Source organism: Macaca mulatta, chromosome 7, assembly GCF_049350105.2.
Source record: "Macaca mulatta isolate MMU2019108-1 chromosome 7, T2T-MMU8v2.0, whole genome shotgun sequence".
Lineage (NCBI taxonomy): Eukaryota > Metazoa > Chordata > Mammalia > Primates > Cercopithecidae > Macaca > Macaca mulatta.
In genome coordinates, this window is record NC_133412.1 from 154,322,964 (window position 1) to 154,343,860 (window position 20,897).

The following is a 20,897-nucleotide window of genomic DNA, read 5'->3' on the forward strand; positions in this document are numbered from 1 at the left end:
CTCGATTGTCTGGTTGTGGAGTCATAATGGTTCATTTCCATTATCTTTTTTAATACATAATTATAGGTGAAGTCTAAAAAGACTCGCTAGAGTAAGATGATACTTACCCCCTCAAATTTATTTACAGAATTGGAGAGACCCTCTTTCCATCTTTTTATGATACTAACTTCTTACAATCTTTCATCTACCTTTCAACATATTTATTAGACACTTGCAATGTACCAGGCCCTGTGCCATTCACTGGGAAAACAAAGATGAACAGGAGCCATGTGCTCACTCCCCACACTGAGCGTACATTCTGGTGGGGTCAGCTCAAAGGCAGCAATATCAAAGGTCAAAGTACATTAGGGAGAAGTGTACCCAGTCCAAAATATACATCTCAGATAGAAAGTAACTGAAGCCTAAATATTGAATAACATTGCCTTCCTTTTTTGGAGATACAAGCTAGATTTTTTCTAGATTTATCCCATTGTTTTTTAAATCATTATCAAAATTAATGTTTTAGAAATGAATTACCCTGTATTCCAGGTTTCAAGTTCTTTTTCTAATCCAGCATTCTGGAAAGGTGGTATTTGATTTTAATATTGTATGAATTTCACCAAATATTTTCCTCTTTGATTCAACTATTCCTAGAAAGCTATGACTCTCAGGGTGATGATCTTCAAATTCAAATTTTCTATGAATGGAGTATGGAGACTTCTTAAAATAATGAAGATAGTTTGTAGGTACTTAGGGTTTAAAGATTTCAGATGACTGTCACACAGTTCTAGACAAAGAGTACATCAAAAGTTTAGTTGCATTAAGGCAACAAAGACTCATATTAGCAAGGGCAGGGATAGGAGAGAGTAGGAAATCTTCAACCAGGGAAACCAGAGCTGTTAATATGGCTCCTGAATTCAGTGTGTTCAGCTGACTCTTGCCTGAACTAAAACTGCCTTTCCAGAATGGTGGATTAGAAAAAGAACCTGAAACCTGGGATATAGGGTAATTCATTTCTAAAACATTCATTTTTCCACAAGCAAAAGATTTTGGAGCTCAAGATAAGAATCTATGCTTCAAATTATCTGCCTGTTTTTCCTGCCATATTTAGTCATTGGAAGATATGACCCTCAAACACTATCATTTATTAAAGATAAAGAATAAAATTCAGACCTTAAGGTCCACAGGACGTCACCCCAACATGGGACACGACCACACACACCGCCACACTCACTCAGACTGGCACCATCTAGACACACCAAGGAACCTGACATGCACATCTTTGGGGTGTGGGAGGAAATTGGAATACCTGGAGAAAACGCACACAGCCATGGGGAAGGTGTGCACACTTCACACAAACAGTAGCCCCAGCCCGGAAAGGATTTTTTTTAATTAAAAGTAAGCAGGCTGGGCGCAGTGGCTCACGCCTGTAATCCCAGCACTTTGAGAGGCTGAGGTGGGCGGATCAGGAAGTCAGGAGATCGAGACCATCCTGGCTAACATGGAGAAACCCAGTCTCTACTAAAATACAAAAAATTAGCCAGGCATGTTGGTGGGTGTCTGTAGTCCCAGCTACTCGGGAGGCTGAGGCAGGAGAATGGCGTGAACCCGGTAGGCGGAGATTGCAGTGAGCAGAGATAGTACCACTGTACTCCAGCCTGGGCAACAGAGCAAGACTCTGTCTAAAAGAAAACAAACAAACAAACTAAACAATAGTGAATGAGACAATATTATTAGAGGATATGCTGTATATATAGAGACTCTCTGTACCTTCACACCAGCTTTCTCCTCAGACCATATCATGGATTCTGTGGGAGGCTTAGCTGACAGCAGAGATATTCTGTCAGTGACAATGGATTTTCAATTCACTGGTGCCATGACTTACTGTCTAACTATCTCTTGCAACACAGGAAAGAAATCAGTGTACTATTTCACAATACTTTCTTGACATTTTTATGTTAAGTATTAAAGTTATTTGGAAGAGATTAACAAATGTGGAAACTATTTCTTTGTTAAGAATCTTTCGTGTCTTGGTTTCTAAAAGTCTAGATCGGGGTCAGCAAACTTTTTCTCAGAAGAAAATATTTGGGGCTTTATGGGACATATGGTCTTAGTTGTACTACTTAAGTCTGCCTTTGTAGTGTGAAAGCAGCCATAGACAATATATAAACAAATGAGCATGGTTATGTTCCAATAAAACTTTATTTACAAAAACAAGGACAAGGCAGGATTTGACTGAAAAGTCATAGTTTGTAGACCTCTGGATAAAAGTATTCAGTGAGGATGACTATTGTGTGGCGAAATATGTAGTCTGTTTCTCTGAATTTCTGGTAAAGGTTAAAGGGCAAGCATGGGATCAAGATAAAAAGTATCTGGATTAAAATATTTGGCATTAGAAAGTGCAGATCCAATCATAATAGAAAACAAAGATTTTTTTAATCAGTATTTTGAATCTAAGCTGGAAACTGCCCCTGTTATAAAACAAGACTCCATCATTCTACCCTAAGTTTCTGATTCCTAGTCAATAGAAATTTATTCTTTCCTAGATTTAAGCACTTCAGTAAAAGGTATCATGTAAATCCAATGTAAAATCAAAATGATGGTTGTGATAAGGAGCCCTGGGACTGGAGGAAGACAAGGATTGAGCTATAGGTGAAAGAAAGAGAGGTCAAGGTTCCATAGTAATAATAAAATAGTATTCACATTGTGTTTTTAACATAAGGATATTGCTTTTGGTCTCATTGCTAATTGTGATTTTAAACTAAGGCAAACACATCAATCTCCTGTAATTATCTTAATAGTGTTCAAGGATTGCACATGACATGTTAGCAATTTGGTGATTTCTCTAGAAGTTTGTCCAGATATCATTAGGTTCTCATTTAAACAACGTGTCATCCAAAAGAGTAATCATCCCCCATCATTCCACTTCATGACAGTTTACTGAAATTAGCAGATTGACTTCATTTACACTCATTTTTTAAAATGTAACTGAATAATACAATTACAGCCAAGTTGGACAAATTCCACATCCAGTGCAAGTGCTGATGCCGCAGCAGCAGTCAAGTAATTAGTTAGGATTTCATGAAAATGATGGCAGATGTGTAAAAGCACGTTGTCCTATGACTTCCTATGGTGCCAAGAACGCTGTCATCACTCAGAGGTGAAGGTGAAATTAATAATAATACAAGCATCCCTTGCTCAACAGAAGTTGAACTGTACTTGGTCACAAGTTAAGTCACACATTCATTGTTTGGAATCGCTTTTCCATCCTCTTTCCACACAATCTGCGTGGGGATATGTTGCTTCTCACAGAACGTCTGATTCCCTGTATCACATTTCCTTCCATCAAACTCTAGAAACTAGCTACTATCTGACAGTAAAAATTTAGGCAGGAATAAAAATGCCATTTTGACGTGCTAAGAGCCCACCAATACACTGATTATTATAAACAGAGTCAACACAATTAATGCACTAATTAGCATCATGCATTAGCTGATTCGAAGTAAAATACCACATCTTGGCACACTGGGAAAAGACAATGATAGAGAAGATTATAGGATTAAGAAGGCTATTATTTATCATGGGGTAAGTATTTGAACAGCTTGCAGGATATACTCTAAGGCTGACTTTTGCCTCTGCCTATTGAAAGCTTGAGTATTTTCTCACAGGTTACATTTACAAACAGGTGTCCTGATTTCTGCTACAAAAGGATTTCCATAGAGCAATCCAGCTTCTCTTTAAACTAACATGAGAGGTAGGCAGGGGGTTCGTTTAATTTTCTGAATTACCAACGCTGTGGGAGGAAAACATGGTTCCCCACCGAAGTGTTCCCATGAGAGTACCACAACATAATCAGGGGCCAGCCCAAGTTCCCCCTAAAGGGACTGTGGAGGCACAGGCTGAAATCCCATCTTGGAGCTGAAATGTATCCTAAAACTCCCCAGAGAGCCAAGTTCAGCAGCAATAGCAAATTCTCTTACCACGGCATCACACTCCTCTCTCTGGCATTGATCACGTTTTTCTAAACCTGGTGTAGAGGGTGCCTCTTTCTAGGAGTCACGCAACAATCGGGCTTTCATTCCTTCCTCCAGCAAGTCTTCATTGAATGGCCACTATGTGCCAAGAGTGAGTCCAACAGAAAAGGGCGTACATACACACACATATTGTACACATAATACACATAATACTGACTTTGTCAATTGAATATTTTCCTCAGCTGAGTCCTCACCACCTTCATTTTCCTGACTGCCTTGGTCTTCCCTAAGTGTGAACTATTCACAATCTTAAATCAGGGCAGGGCTTCTTAACTCCCTGTATGGAAAAGCTGACATCTCTTTTCTCAGAAGAACTTCATTTCTTCCAACAGCTTCTCAAAGAGGAATAAGCCCCAAGCAGTGAAAAGCTGTTGAACACATAGAGTGTAGCCATGTCTATCTTATTCTTAAAGGAAATACCAGTTCTTTTCTCATAAGCCCTTTCCAGTATAAATATTTAGAAACCCTGACTTTCAAAAAGTATTTCCTTTCATCTCTTACTACAAGCCTTTTGAGTCTCTTTTAAGCTACTTTATGTTCATCTTCTCCTTGCAAGGGGTAGTTTTTATTATCACTCCCCTCTAAAATAATCACTGTCTAGAGTAGGCTAACCAGAGAGCCTACCAAGATTTGTGAATGATTTATCCAAGCTGGGTACAGATGTCGATTTCAGAAGAATCAAGGTAAGTCATGGTCAAGGAATCAGTTTAACTAGACTGATAATCCCAGGAAATATCATGTGATAAATGAGGTTGATGGAAGCACTTTCTTCCTGGATTTCAAGGCTTCTGTATATGTATTTTCCCTCCTCACTCTCTTGACTTCAGATGGAAGGCAAGAGCAGCAAGCTGAAGTAAGGTTAAAAAGCCAAATGAGGCAGCCCTCAAATCTGCTGAAGGCAGAGTGATGGTTTCACTTTTAAGCATCTAATTATCTCTAAGAGGTAAAGTACCAAAACGGCCATGCTGGTTTTAGAGAGCACAGTCTCCGGAAGTGTCCGTTCATCTCCGTTCAGCTTGGCCGGGGCTCCTCTGCATCCTCCTCCTCCCCTCCTGGACTCTGGCTGGCTTTTCCAGTCTGAAGTCTTCTGCAGAGTTTCTGGTAAACTGCAATGCTTATCAACCAGGCTCCTTATCCTCAGGAGTATATTAAATATCAGATGAAAACACTGCAGAATTGCACAAGCAATAATTTAGTTTTACAATAATTGCTAATGATTAGAAAGAACACGCTGAATTTCACTTGCAGCAGTTAGAGATGAAGAGGAAAAACTGAGATGAGTTCACCGGCTCTTACTTGATTTTCAACAGCCTGGGAACAGAATGTGATCTGTAAGCTGCATTGTCCAGAGAATACAAAAAGAGATGCAAGCCATGCAGCCCTTGTACTGAACTTAGTTGTCTTTTTACAAAATCATGCTGTTCAATATCTTCTCTGCAGTTGTTGTTTTTTTCCAAGGTGGATTTTGCCCACTCCAGGTGTCACTGACCAAAGGAATTCCATGGACATAGTGGGTTAAAGGAGAGTCCAACAATGATCAAGTGAGGACTGTGATTGAAGCCACTGGGCAGGCACAGATTGGCTGCTTAGCCAGGTCTCTGAATGTATTTCAGACTTATTGACTCTCCCTATGTCACACTTAACAATGCCCTGAATACTGGGTCTTCAGCCCAGAAGAGGCCAAGTTTGGGCTATACCCTTGAGGTGTTTGTAAACCAGATGCCTGAAAAGTCACTACCTCAGGAAGAACAGTTGGTCAAATGCCACCACACCAGAAGCCAAGTCTTCTATTGTTTCACTTTTCATTATTTTTTCTTTAAAGCAATCATCTGTGTTACCCTAAGAGTTTAACACCGCCCATTTTACTGTCGTGATGAAAAAGTATATTGATTTATTTTCTACTCATTCACACATTCATCCAACAAGTAGTTGTAGAGATGGTGAACTTGGCACTGGATAGACATAGAACTTTCATTCTGGTTGGGGAGACAACCAATAAAGTAAACAAGTAAATAAACAAGGCAATAATTATGGATTGTGATAATGCTGTGAAAGAAATAAAGAGTGTATGGAGGCAAAATGGTAATGAGTACCTTAGATTAGGTAGTTCTCAATTTCTATTTAAGAATAAAATTGGACTGGCACGGTGGCTTATGCCTGTAATCCCAGCACTTTGGGAGGCCGAGTCGGGCAGATCAATTGAGGTTAGGAGTTCGAGACCAGCCTGGCCAACATAGTGACATCCTGTATCTACTAAAAGTACCAAAATTAGCTGGATGTGGTGGCAAGTGCCTGTAGTCCCAGTTACTCAGGAGGCTGAAGCAGAAGAATCGCTTGAACCCAGAAGATTGCAGTGAGCAGAGATCACGCCACCGCATTCCAGACTGGGCGACAGAGTGAGACCCCATCGAAGAAGAAGAAGAAGAAGAAGAAGAAGAAGAAGAAGAAGAAGAAGAAGAAGAAGAAGAAGAAGGAGAAGGAGAAGGAGAAGGAGAAGGAGAAGGAGAAGGAGAAGGAGAAGGAGAAGGAGAAGGAGAAGGAGAAGGAGAAGGAGAAGGAGAAGGAGAAGGAGAAGGAGAAGGAGAAGGAGAAGGAGAAGGAGAAGAGACCCCATCGAAGAAGAAGGAGAAGGAGAAGGAGAAGGAGAGGGAGAGGGAGAGGGAGAGGGAGAGGAAGAAGAGGAAGAAGAGGAAGAAGAGGAAGAAGAGGAAGAAGAGGAAGAAGAAGAAGAAGAAGAAGAAGAAGAAGAAGAAGAAGAAGAAGAAGAAGAAGAAGAAGAAGAAGAAGAAGAAGAAGAAGAAGAAGAAGAAAATTGAAAGACCCAAAAATATATACCAATTTATGACATGTCGTTTTGTGGAGTCCCAGCACTTACACATCATTTAGTGATTCCCTCATCCTGCCCAGAAAGAAGAGACTTTTTCGGCACTGGTGATTGGTAACTCTTCTTCCTCCCACGGCTCCAATGAAGACTCATGTCTGGGTCCAGTTAACCAGGAGGGAAGTTTCTCTGTGAGGGCTCTGGAGAAGAAATCTTTCTGACTGAAGGCTTAATATTATTATTAACCATTACCCTTAAAAATGTTCCACCATGAAGAGCAGACCCCATAAGCAGAATAATGGAAGCATTAGCCATATCTAAGCAGACCTTCTAAGGGTCTCTGCTATATTCTTTTGCATCGACAGGTGGCCACTCGCTGATGTTTAAGTGGACTCGGTTATGTTGTGAGTTATTCTAAATGTATAAATTGGGAGCATTTGTAACAAGGATATATATGTGCTATGCTTCTTTTTAGATAATTTTGTTGTGTAATAAAGTTAAGGGGAAACGGCCAGTTTCAAAATCCTTGGATGCTTTTATCCATTTGGAGGGAATTTTATTTCAAAATCACTTTGTAACTTAAATTGCTCCAAAACTATTTTACCCTCTAATGCCCGGTGTGTTTTTAAAATGGCAAGGCCAGTGTGCCCATCAAAGCTCTTCCATGGAAGGTCGATGATTAGATTACACAGTAATCTCAAGCCACTGGGAAGGCACAGATTGGCTGCTTTAGCATCTTAGCCAGGTCTCTGAATGTATGTGAGACTTATTGACTCTCCCTGTGTCACACTTAACAATGCCCTGAATACTGGGTGTTCAGCCACTACCAGAAGAGGCCAAGTTTGGGCTATACCTGGCACAAAGAAGATTACAGAGTAATCTCATAAACACTCCTCATACACACTATCGGGTTGTCAGATCAAATACAGGCCACCCAATAAAATTTGAATTTCAGATCAACAACAGATAACTTTTAATATAAATATTTTTTAAATTGCATGGGGAATATTTTTACTAAAAAATTATTCGTTGTTTATCTGAAATTCAAATTTAACTGGCATCTTGTATTTTTATTTGCTAAATGTGACACCCTTACCCAAAGAAAAGATCTGAATCTCCGACAGTCCTCAGCATCACTCACCACCCTCACCATCTTCATTCCATTCCTGATTTAAGCCTAGTCTTCGAAATTAAATGGGAATACTAATTAATACTAAGAAACAAAATTTGGTATTAAAGAGGATTGCCATTAAAAAGGACTAAAAAATACAATTGCCACTGGCCTGGAAAATAGAGAATTAAATCAACTTTTAAGAAATTTAGGTATGCAAATTAGATCATAAACATGCTCATTTTCAAAAACTTCTGCCATAATTAATGTGTATAAACTTTATACAATTGAAACCTAGAATGTTTTAAGTGCTTACGCCAGAAGAAGATAAAGTATCTTCTAAATTCTTGAAATCAGTCAATACTATGGTCACATTTTATTTTGATATTTGTACTAATTTGGTGTGATTTCTTAAAATCACCTAATTCATTCTCTCTCTCTCTCTCTCTCTCTAGTTACCTAAACAAGAACAAATACCTGACAGTTATTGACAAAGATGCATTTGGAGGAGTATACAGTGGACCAAGCTTGCTGTGAGTCAGACATACCAAAGAATATTTTAGTCTTTTTTTTTTTTTTTTTTTTTTTTACTTTTTTGGAATAGATGGAGACATTAGGGGAGAACCTTATGTTCGGGGTAGAGAATGTTGCTGTCTTGGGTAAAGGCTTCTGCAAGTCCCTTTTTTCCTGGCTGCATAGGCTACCTCTTGGAAGAAAGTCCTTGTCCTTTGAGACTCAGAAGGCCCCAAGCTCCACTATGCCATCCTGATGCCTGATAAGGCAGCCACCTTGGTGTTCATGCTCACAGGGGCTCTGTTCATGGAGCAGATTCTGTTTGAAAAATTTTTAAATGCAAGGTCCACAACTAGATGGAAGGCACTCTAGTCTTTGCAGAGAAAATATACCTGAACGTGCATTGCACAATGCCTGGCACAAAGAAGGAAGAAAATAAATGATAGTTTGACTCATCTCTGGAAGAACTTACAATCATGGGGAAAGATGGAATAAAAACATTTTTTAAACAGCATGAAAACATACCTATTTGTGCATTTCCTTTGATTTACACCCCCGCATCCGATCAGTGATCAGGTTCTACTGATTCTGCTTCCCTGAAGCCTCTGTATCATCGCCACCTTCCTCATTCCCTTGGTTTTGCCTCAGTTTAGAATCTCACCGTTGAGCATCCACTTTAGTCCCTGCCAAAGTGGAACACAGCACCGTAGAGATGCACAAGATAATCTGTTAGGGGCGAGAGGAAATATTAGAGGTTCTATTTATACTTATTTTTAAATAAGAACAAATTAAGTTTTATTAATCTTTTATTTATAGATAGCCACTGTCCCTCAGGTGTCAGGTAGTGGGTGGATGCCTCCTAGAGAAGAGTGAGTGATCCACAGTCCTGAGCACTGGGTACCTTCACTCTTTTACCTTTAACAATTTCATTTCACTTTCAGATTGAATGCACCCAGGTAAGTGCGTTTAAGGTCCTGTTCTCTTAACACATAGGCTCCATCCATATAAGAGGTCAGAGTGATCTTGAAAATCTGCTGTGCTACGTGGGGGTTCACTGTTAATTCATGGCAAAGTACTTAAAAGCATTATGCATTTTTCTTTTTACAAGAAGACAAGTGGGGAAAAATGTATTAACCTTTTCTGTGATAAAGTCCATGTCAATAATTTTTTACCTGGAAGATATTTTTCAATAACATTTTTATATCAGCTTCTTCAAGATTAAAGTACTATTTCACCAAATAATAAGAAAAGTCATTGCTTTTTGAAAGAAATGTATGCTTTAGAGAAAGACTTTAGAAACAAGTATTTGGAAACATTCACATATTATATGATTTTCCTGATTAAAAAATGATCATGCCATAAAAATTCTGTTTGGTTCAAATCAGAAATAGAATTTTAACCTGTTTTAAATCTTTCAAATTAAGTTTGTTATGAACTAAACTGTTTCTGCCTTCCTAAGTTCAAATGCTGTAGCCTTAACCTCTAGTATCTTAGTATGTGACTATATTTAAAGATAGGGTCTGTAAAGAGGTAATTAAATTAAAATGAGGCTGTTAGGTGAGCCCTAATCCAATCTGACAGGTGGCCTCATAAGACAAGGAGATTGGGATACACAGAGAGACACCGGGGATGGGCACTTACAGAGGAAAGGCCATGTGAGGCCACATCAAGAAGGTGGCCATCTGCAAGTCAGGCAGAGAGGCCTCAGGAGAAGCCAAACTTGCTGACACTTTGATCTTGGACTTACAGCCTCCAGAACTGTAAGAAAATATATTTCTGCTGTTTAAACCAGCCAATCTGTGGTATTTTGTTACCATAACTCTATCAAAGTAATACAGAGTTGTAATAGGTTTAAAATCCATGTGTATAAAATGTGAAAATGAAACACCTCCAGATCACTTTGCAAAAACAACTGATTGACATCAGAAAATATAAAATGTCATTAAAACATGTATTTAATTACTGGATTAGATTGAAAAATGAGAATCTTAGTTTAATAAACGCAGTGAAGCCTGCTCTATTCCTGTCTTTGGTAATTTTTTCAACTAGGACAGCCATTTAAACCAAAATCAAAATAAACTGAACCAAAAGCAGACTTTGAACAGCCATAGCCAAAAGGGTTAAAGATAATTTTCAAAACTAATTAAGCATATTTGATAACATTGCTTTTGCTTTTGTGAAACTTTTAAAAATATGTATTACTTATCCTCATTGCATTATATTAAAATGTATGTTTAGTGTGTTATGGTATATATAATATAGTATTACGAAAATATATGTATAGGGTTCATGACTATTTGTATGTCCGTGGTACATACTCAGATATTTTTTACATATTAATATGTGAGATTGAAAGAATTTGAAGACCAATAGTGTAGACCAGAACCACTCGAAGTGAGTTCATTGCAAGGTAAGTGGCTGTCCAGGACGTACAGCAAAGCACATCTTCTTTTTTGGAGAAAGTCTTGTCATGAAAATGAAGTCAACCAAACTCAACAGTGTGTTTAGTTGAAGTAGCTGGGTTACATCCAGCATACGCTTCTTATACTTGGATTGGTGAGAAGCTATTGGCCAATGGGCACCATACTTTGAGTAGCAGTAGTCTAGATGATTAGCGTCTCCAAATCTGACTCCTGCCTTTATTTAGTCTTGGTTCCTCTCAAATCCACCCTCCCCAAACCTCTTTGGATTCACATGCAAATAGAATCTTAAACCCAATACTGGCCTCCCATTCCTCTTAGGACAGAGGTCTTGGTGTGGCATGCAAGGCATTGCCAAAATCTTCAGCTTTGTCTTTTACACTGCTTTACACCTCTGACCAATGGTCCATCCATATCGAACCTCTTAGCTCCCTTAATTCTCCAACCTACTTATACTGTTATGCTTATGCTTATACAATATACTTATATAATATGCTTATGCTTATACAATATAGTTATACAATTCTGGTTCATATTATAATGCCTGAAACACAGTATGAGCTTAATAAATATTTGTGACATTAATATGGTACTCAAAAAATAATTAAAGCACTCTTCTGTAAATACTATAGCATTTAAAGAGCAATCATATTTTGAAGATATTTTAGTCTGTTGTCCTCAAGCGAATGTATCCATTTCTACGTCTTTGGAAGTGGTCAAACTATCTGCTTGTACCGCCTAGAGGTTGTTTTTTATATTTATGGAAAGATATTCTACAAGACTCTCCCACTAAGTTAAGACCATTTGTGCAACTGCTTGAAAATGCTTTCCCTGCCTCTTGGTGGCATTCCAGGTTGTGGAAAGTGACAAAGATGAGGAGTTATACCTGGAGTTGACTCCTAGCCCCATCACTTACTAACTGTAAGACCCAAGTCTTAGTTTTCTCATCTGTCAAAACAGGATAAAGTAAACTAATAAAGTTTAAATAAGATAAGAAAGGAACTAAATATGTCCTCAATAATGTTAGACATTATTATGATTATTTTCACTTCTTCTTGAACTTTGACACTTCATTCTTCTGATCTGTTCTAACCTCTCTGATCACTCCTTCCCCATTTCTCTCCTTAGCTCACTGCATCATTCCTCAAAATGGGGTTCCATCCTGGGTCCTGGCTCTTTCTCCCCTGTATCTTCTCCTTTGGTTAAATCATCTGTTCACAAGTATCATGAGAATGTGAATGATTTCTAAGTTTGGGGTCTCATATCTTAGTTCTTATTTGGCCATTCACCCAGCTGGAATTCTCTCCTTGCTCCCCCTCATTCCTATCCATTCCCATCAATCTGGTTAAACTCTCCCTAGCTAACCTTTGAAAATGTACAATAAGCATTTACTGATGAGGACTTGCTAAGCTTGGGATTCTTCACTGGGTGCTGTCAATAGGGGAGGGTCACTACGTTAAAGAACAGTGAGCGAAAAGCCTCATCAAGAAGGTGACAGTTCAGAAATTATCTGAAAGAAACAAAGGGGCAAACCTGGGGACAATCTGAAAAAAGCATTTTAGACAAGTGCAAAGACCCCCAGGTGAGAATATACCTGGCGCATTTGAGGAATAGCAAGGACGCTATTGCCGCTCAAACAGAGTGAAGTAAACAGGGATGAAAAAAGTAAAAGCTGTGATCAAAAAGATGATAGGTTTCAGGAGCAACTTGCGGATGGTCTTAGAGGCCATCATCAGGTGTTTTGATTTGCTCTTTAGATAGAGGGGAAGCCATAGGAGCATTTTGAGCATAGGTGTGTCACAATCTGACTCAAAGTTTCACAGGAACATGCCGGCTGTCGTGTTGAAAATAAACTGTAGGGGACCAAGTATGGAAGCAAGAAGACAACTTAGGAATATGCCAAAATAATATAGGCATGAGATGAAAGTAGCTTGCACTAAGGCAGTAGCAGTGGAGATGATGAGAAATAATCTGATCCTTACTATACTTTTTAAGGTAAAGCCAACAGGACATGCTGATGGATTGAATATGGTGGATGAGAGAAAGGAAGGAATCAAGGAGAACTGTAACGATTTGTGACTGAGCAGTTAGGAGAATGAAATCACCATTTCCTCAGTTAGGGAAAGTTAGTTTGAGGTCCCATGATGCATGCAAGCAGGCAGTGATATATGGGGGTTCAAAATTCACAATAGAGGTCAGGGCTAGAGATACATTTGAGATTCTTTGGAATATAGCTGGTGATGAGGGTATACAGGTATAGAGGAAATCTCAAAAAATGAATAGAATTGAGACTTCTGAACTCTCCCTACTAATGTGATTTTCCCTGATCCCTTTTTAAACAACATTAAAAGGCCAGTACTTCTGAGAAAATATAAATAAATTAAAAAGCATGTATTTTTAATGACAAAGAGTAGGAAAGGTGATCATGTGAGTAAGTGATGAGTGTCTTCAAAAACCAAGAGAGAGCTGCACGCTAAGTACTTGCATGGGTGAAATCAATAAAATGCAAGCTAATTCAAATCACAAAATCTAGGAAATATTTTATCAATTAAAGCTTAAGTGTTCTGCAAATGAGAATATAGGTGACATTGAAGCTGGTTGGTCTCATTCTGCACACTCAAGCACTACTTCTTACTCATCCCAGAAAAAGACTAGAATTTTCTTTTTGTTAAAATGTCATCACCAAGACTCAAGGAGAAAAAGCACAGTTGGGGTTAGAAGGCAGGTACTGTTCTGAAAACAGGATTATATGAAAATTTACATTCCAAAATGTAAGAACAACAAACCTCTTATCCACTCAATTCATAGAATATTGGCATCAGAATGTATACCCTCCAAGTAAGAGATGAGAGTACTGAGGAAGCTGACAGGCCCAAGGAAAAGAAAAAAAAAAAAAAAACCTAAAAAAAGAATCACTGATAGTCTCTTAAACTCACCATAGTAATGCCCACCAGCCAATAAGCTTCCACACATAGAGCTTCCCATAGGCCTCTCTTACAAACAAGAACAGACATCCAAGAACCAGCAGACCTTTGAGGAAATCCATTGACATGAAAAATGTCAATGTCTTATAGTTTTCAGTGTACAGATATTTCACCCCCTTGGTTTAAATTTATTCCATTTTTTGTTTTGTTTTGATGCCATTATAAATGGGATTGTTTTATTTATTTCTTTTTCTCATAGCTTATTATTTGTTTATATGTAGAAACACAACTGATTTTTGTAGGTTGACTTTGTATCCTGTAACTTTACTGAATTCATTTCTTAGTTCTAACAGTTTTTTGGTGGAGGCTTTAGGGTTTTCTGTATAAGATAATGTCATCTGCACTCAGAGACAGTTTTCCCTCTTTCTTTAGGATTTGGATGCCTTTTATTTGTATTGCCTAATTGTTCTAACTAGGACTTCCAGTACTATGTTGAATAGAAGTGGTGACATGAAAAACAAGGACTAGAATAAACAGAAAAAGGAACTTGGAAGGAACAGAGACAATGCAAGAACCAGAAGAAACTTTCATAAAAGTTATGACAAATATCCTCAGAGAGACAATGTTCTACATGCACAAAATAATTCCTTATACAGGAATATTCGGAAAATAATAAAAGAGCTTTTGAAAATTAAAAACATGAAAGCCAAAAACCAAAAAAGTAAGCAGAAGTTGTTAAAGATAAAGGGAAAAACAGCACTCAGTAGAGATGGCAAAAAAAAAAATATGAAATAGAGGAAAGAAAAAATACGAAAATTAGAAATTCAAGCCAGGAGGTCCACAACACAGCTAACAAAAGTTTTAGGAAGAAAATACAAAAACTAAAAAAGAAAATAGTGTAGCAGATTTCCCATTAATAAAGAAAATGAATTTTCAGAATAAAAAGACCCACAGAGAACCCATATGGCAGAAAAAAAAAGTGGGAAGGCATGAAGGTACATCATAACACATGAAATCAATGGGATAAAAATAATAAATTAAAGGCGTCTAGACAGAGAAATCATGTGACCTGTGCAGGCTGGAGAATCGGAATGCCATCAACTTTCTCAATGGTGACATTGAAGAAGACCATAGATAGAATACACCTTTTGAATTCTGAAGGGAAAGTCATTTCCAAACTACCAATCAAGTATGATTGATAAAATAAAGACATTTTCTCACATGCAAAGTCTCAAAGCCTTGATTTCCTATTCGTCTTTTCTTGGAGCATAAACCAGGAAAGAGAAAAATGAGGACTTTGTTAAAACAGTGATCAACACAGGAAAGAAGCAAATAGAAATCCCAGATGACCACAAAGGGAGGTCCTAGGAGTCTTGAGAACATGACATCTACATCAGAGCTGAAGAATGAAAACTCCTCCAAGAGGAAGGTCTTCTAGAAATAAAAGAGGGTTGGCTGGGCACAGTGGCTCATGCCTGTAATCGCAACACTTTGGAAGACAGAGACAGGCGGATCACTTGAGGTTGGGAGTTTGAGACCAGCCTGGCCAACATGGTGAAACTCCGTCTCTACTAAAAATACAAAAATTAGCCAGGCATGTTGGCACATGACTGTAGTCCCAGGTACTCGGGAGGCTGAGATAGGAGAATTGCTTGAACCCAGGAGGCAGAGGCTGCAAGTGAGCTGAGATCGCACCACTGCACTCCAACCTGGGCGACAGAGCAAAACTCCGTCCCAAAAAAAAAAAAAAAAATGGGTTGATAGATTATTTGATGGAATTCATTGTGTGAAAAACTGATTTGAAACAGATTTTCTTTTCTTTTCTTTTCTTTTTTTTTTTTTTTTGAGATGAAGTCTCACTTTGTCACCCAGGCTGGAGTGCAATGCTGTGATATCCGCTCACTGCAACCTCCACCTCCCAGGTTCAAGCAATTCTCCTGCCTCAGCCTCCCAAGTAGCTGGGATTACAGGTGCCCACCACCACGCTTGGCTAATTTTTATATTTTTAGTAGAGACGGGGTTTCACTATGTTGGCCAGGCTGGTCTCAAACTCCTGACCTCAGGCGATCCGCCTGCCTAGGCCTCCCAAAGTGCTGGATTTACAGGCGTGAGCCACCGCCCCCAGCCTTGAGAGGTGTTTTAAAGAACACTGGAGCATGCAGAAAACTTAGCAAGAGGTTTGTTCAAACCAAGACACCCAAATAAAAAGAGAGAGACAGATGGACATCTTATGAAAAAATAAAAAATAAAAATAAAACAGTTACATGACAAAGGAAATGAAAGCATAATATGCAAAGTTGCAATAACCAAAGTACTGACTATGGGTTTAACCAACTATGTCACAAAACTATTTCAGGAGAGTAGAGGAGTGTGTCAGGAGAGGAAATGTGTGGGGGTGAGGGATGATAAAAGAAAGCCAAATCCTCATCTTCTATAGTAGAGTAAAATCTAAATCTATAGTAGATAAAATCTAAAACCAATAAATCAAGAAATAATTACACTTATGGAAGGAAATACCAGAAGTTAAAAGGGGTTACTTCTGGGACATCAGACACCAGACTGCAGGGAAGGGCTGCCTCTTGTATTATCAAGATTCCAGTATAATTGGCTTTTTAAAAATAGGTCCATGCATTATTTTAATAAAAATTCGGCCGGGCATGGTGGCTCATGCCTGTAATCCCAACACTTTGGGAGGCTGAGGCGGGTGGATCACCTGTGGTCAGGAGCTCAAGACCAGCCTGGCCAACATGGTGAAACCCTGTCTCTAATGAAAAATACAAAAATTAGCTGGGAGCGGTGGCAGGCACCTGTAATCCCAGCTGCTCAGGAGACTGAGGCACAAGAATCGCTTGAACCCAGGAGGGGGAGGGTGCAGTGAGCCGAGATTGCACCATTGCACTGTAGCCTGGGAGACAGAGCAAGACTCCGTCTGAGGGAAAAAAAAAAAAAAATTAACACTTAATTTAATAACAAAGCCACAAAGCATAGGAAGAGAAGACAATGGAGATGTCAGCATGTGAGAGGCCAATAGGAGAAAAGTAAGAAATGAACAAAGAAGAGTCCAGTCTCATTCCTGAACTTCCAAGCATAACTGTTGTCTGAAAATGAATTTGTTAACTAATCATGCAAGGACGTGTGACATCTCTTTAATTCTTGTCTTCATCTTTTGTCAAAATCTCCATTATTTTTTCCCACATATCTTCTTTCCATAATTAGACTTTAAGATTCTAGAGGAAATAAGCAGTGTCTTATACTTTTTATAACCTTCCTGCCTCAAAACAGAAGACAGAAAGTGGTCAATAAATATTGGATGAATTGTAGCTAAATATCAAATAGCCATGATTTCATTGTCATTTGTTGTAAAAGCCAAACTTGGAAAATCTTAAACTCCATCTAAAGAAAAGAGAATCAGATGCCATATATATTTCTGCCTCATAAAAGTTTTTATATACAAGGTTTATATAAAGGTTTTAAATACAGTCATGTCTAATGGTCAACAAAAAGAAAACCAAACTTATCCACTCAATCAGCGTTTTTCAAGGTCACTTCTCAAACGATAATCTAATTTAAAACAGGTGCAATATCTAGAGTCAGAAGATCTATTATCCAATACTTGTTGTTTTTCAAAAAGACTTTTAAATTTAGTTTGGAAGTATAATGTTTTTTGATTGATTTTTAATCAAGATATGCAATCTCATTTTCCATTTTTATACTTTCCATTTTTGATTACCTTGTTTTCTTTTTATCTTATTTTGAAAGAGAATCTCTTGGTGTTTTTAATCTCAAAGAAAAGAACACACTGAAATGCAATGCCTTTCATAATAATCAGAGTTCTCTAAATTCTAAATTATGTAACCCACTTTAATACAGCATTTAGCATATTGTTGAGTAAGTACCTCCTAAGAAGAGGAAATCTCTGTAATAATATCCTTGAGTTTGCATTACAGGTATCAACATAAATAAACTTCAAAAATAAACTTTTCTTGGTTTTAGCTGATCAAATTAATTCAAGGGTCATGGCACACTCATATTTCTTGTTGTTTTTTTTTCTTTCTTTTTTTTAAAACTCTTCATGATCTTCACAAGATAATACTATTAGGTGGCTGAAAATTTGTGGCAGAGTCCTTTCCTGCATGCCTGAAGAACACAGGTGAATACATTATTTTCTAGGATGATCCTGAGCAAACACGTTTTAAATACAATATGTGTTTGCATACAATAACATATACAGTTTTTTAAGTGTGCAGATTGATGCGTTTTGACAAAGCTATATTACTCTAGCCTGGTTAAGACTTGGAACATTTTCATCATCCAGAAAGTTCCCTCATGCCTCACCCTACCTCCCATAGACATGCTATGTTTCTAATATAAAAATTTAGTAGTAATTGACAGGTAATAGGATAGATGTATATCTCTCTCTATATATATGTCTTTACGTATACTTTACAGGAAACACTGCTACGCTGCTTTCTAAAAGGGTTGTCTCATTTTCTTTTCTCACCAGCAAGGTATGAGCATTTTATACTGGCCAGTGCTTTTAATTGTCATTTTTTTTAATTCTAGCCATTCTAGTGGGTCTCTCATTGTGGTTTTAATTTATGTTTCCCTTACTATTAATGATGTTGAGCATCTTTTCAGGCACTTGTCAGCTATTTGTATATTTTCTTTCACCCAGTTTCTGTTCAAATTTTTCGCCCATTTTTATTGGATTTTTGTCTTTATATTGTTCAATTGTGTTCCAGAATAAAATTTTTGACCTAAATAAAATCAGTTTTGGTCCTGACCACCAGCTCTCTGCCAACCCTAGTAGAAATGGTCCATTTACTCACTTATTCCACAGGCATTTCACTAAGCACCTATTGAGGTCCAGTAGTTATAAGGATAAGACACAGCCTCTGCTTTGAAAAGGTTACAGTCAAATTTAGGAGAAATGTGAATAAGTAACTGTAACATAAGTTTAATGTAAAAAGAGCCATAGGAGATATTTAGAGACTGAACACGCCATTTCTAGTTAGGGTGATCAGCAAAAGCTTTATTAAAGGAGATAGTATTTGAGATGAGCTTCAGGTGAGGGGCAGAATTGCAACAGTGATAGAGTTATGAGAGAAAACAAAGCCACGTCTATAGGAAAATATGGGATGTGTTCAGAGGGAAAAAAATAACATAATTCAGGCGAAAGGATAGGGTTGGAATGGTGTTTTGAAATCGTATTATGGACAACCTAATCTGCCTCAGCAGGTAAGGATGGCCCCTGTGGAAGTAGTAGTAACAGTTGCATAACAGATTAAAGTTTGTGGCCCTCAATTCACCTCAGCCCTGACTGTATTATTCCTGGATACCTCTGTCACAGCCACTGAGCTGGGACTGCTAATCTGTACTTCCTGGCAATTTGACAGGGACTGGATCTCCCTCTGATGGGAGGGAAATTGAGCTCCAAATACCTCATCAGCCTGGAGCTCCTTGACTTTCTTTCTGTGCTTACCAAGTGAAGCTCTTGGTGCAGCTCCCTCGGAGAAGGGAACCTCTTGCAGACGCAAACCCAGGGGAGGCTTGCACGCTAGGCTGCCCTGCTCACTGACTGTGAAATGAGTTGCAAACACAAGACAAACTGACATCTTGCACTGCCTAGCTTGGGCACCAAGCCAGACCCATGTCAAAGGACCTGAGTTGTTAGGGAAGCAACTGAAGTAGGTCATCCCTCCTAAGTCACACGCCCACATCCCCAGAGGCACAGCAAAGGGGCTGTGAGGAAAATCATGAAAGAATTTGAAGAGAGAGAGTAGGCAATGATCTTTCCAGAATGGTGTGCATGCTGACTTCTTGACAAGAACAGGGAATGGTCTGCTTCAGCCCTAGGAATTTTCACATTGACAACTCAGGATGCTTGGTTTCCCCAAAATCCTAATTTATTGATCGGTAGCATCTCCTACTACCATAGCCACTATTATGAGAAAAAAGAATTAATATATTAAATCACAGCAATCTATATTGGCAATGTTACTTTCATAACTATTGGAGAAATTATTTGTAGAGCTGTCCCCAACTAGTGGGCTGCCTGCTGGTGGGAGAGGGATAAAGCAGTTAGTGCAAAAATCCTCAAAATCATACAAACCTTTGTACTTCTTCAACTGACTAACAGTGCAACTACTATCATCCCCGAAAGATTTTTACTTTAAGTAAAAGTTCTCCAAAACACCGGCAGCCACTGTCTAGAGCAATGGCCTCAAATGGTCATGCATTTTATATCAGGGGATTCAGTCTGAGTAAATGTTTCCTATCTATGCCAGGCCAAAAAGTAAACTAGAGTAGCTTTTCTTCTCTAAAAATAATTCATAAATTCATAAAATATTTCTTTAGCATGGTTTTGCTAAAGTTACTTATTTAAGTAATGGCTTTTTACCTTGATAAAAACTGGTAGAGCATAAAAGAATTTTTGCTGAGAATGAATCCTAGGAAAACAACACTGCCAAAATGTTCTAAACCTTGTAAATTCTGAACCATTTTATTAACTAATTATCCCTCCTTAACCAGGAGCTCTTAACAGTAAAGAATCTGAAGTTTGTTCTTTGTTGAGCAAGTAGGACAATAATTACTTCTTCACTGTTCCTTCTTTGCAATTTTATGTATAAATAACTCTACCTGTTAGTGAGTACCTGCTAGGCTCTGTGCTATTTTTACATAAATTTGATTTCAGCCTTCCAACCCCAAAAGATTCTGACTTCTCCACACCACTCTTCTCAATTTTGGGTGATTTTGCCCATTTCAAGTCTCAATTATCTGTATAACGAAAGAAGTGAAACAAGATTGCATAGGACCAAATAGTAAAGCAAAAGCCATATGTACTATGTTCTGTAGCAGGTTTTACTTGTGATTTTACAATTAATTAGAGGATGCTGGCAACAGGCTAAATAATGAGAGGTATAAATCAACCTTGGATTAAATTTTTGAATAAATAACCTACAAACAGAAACACAAAAAGCAGTTTTTAGCATGTAGAATTAGGCACACAGTTCTTCCCAAGTAAATGTGGATGGGTAATAAATGTTTTCACTCTTCTGGGAGTTCACTCCTGGAACAGGTGGGAGGAAATAATGA

The 20,897-nt window shown here is 38.2% G+C and overlaps 1 protein-coding gene across 4 annotated transcripts in view; it reads left to right on the plus strand.

The window, feature by feature from the left end:
• Positions 1–20,897, plus strand: part of TSHR (thyroid stimulating hormone receptor) — a 179,012-nt gene that overhangs the window by 139,267 nt on the left and 18,848 nt on the right. For 3 of the 4 annotated variants that reach the window (XM_077937653.1, XM_077937655.1, NM_001195395.1), the window contains 1 exon segment: positions 8,401–8,478. In XM_077937653.1, coding sequence (XP_077793779.1) covers positions 8,401–8,478 — 78 coding nt within the window. 4 annotated transcript variants of the gene reach the window in all.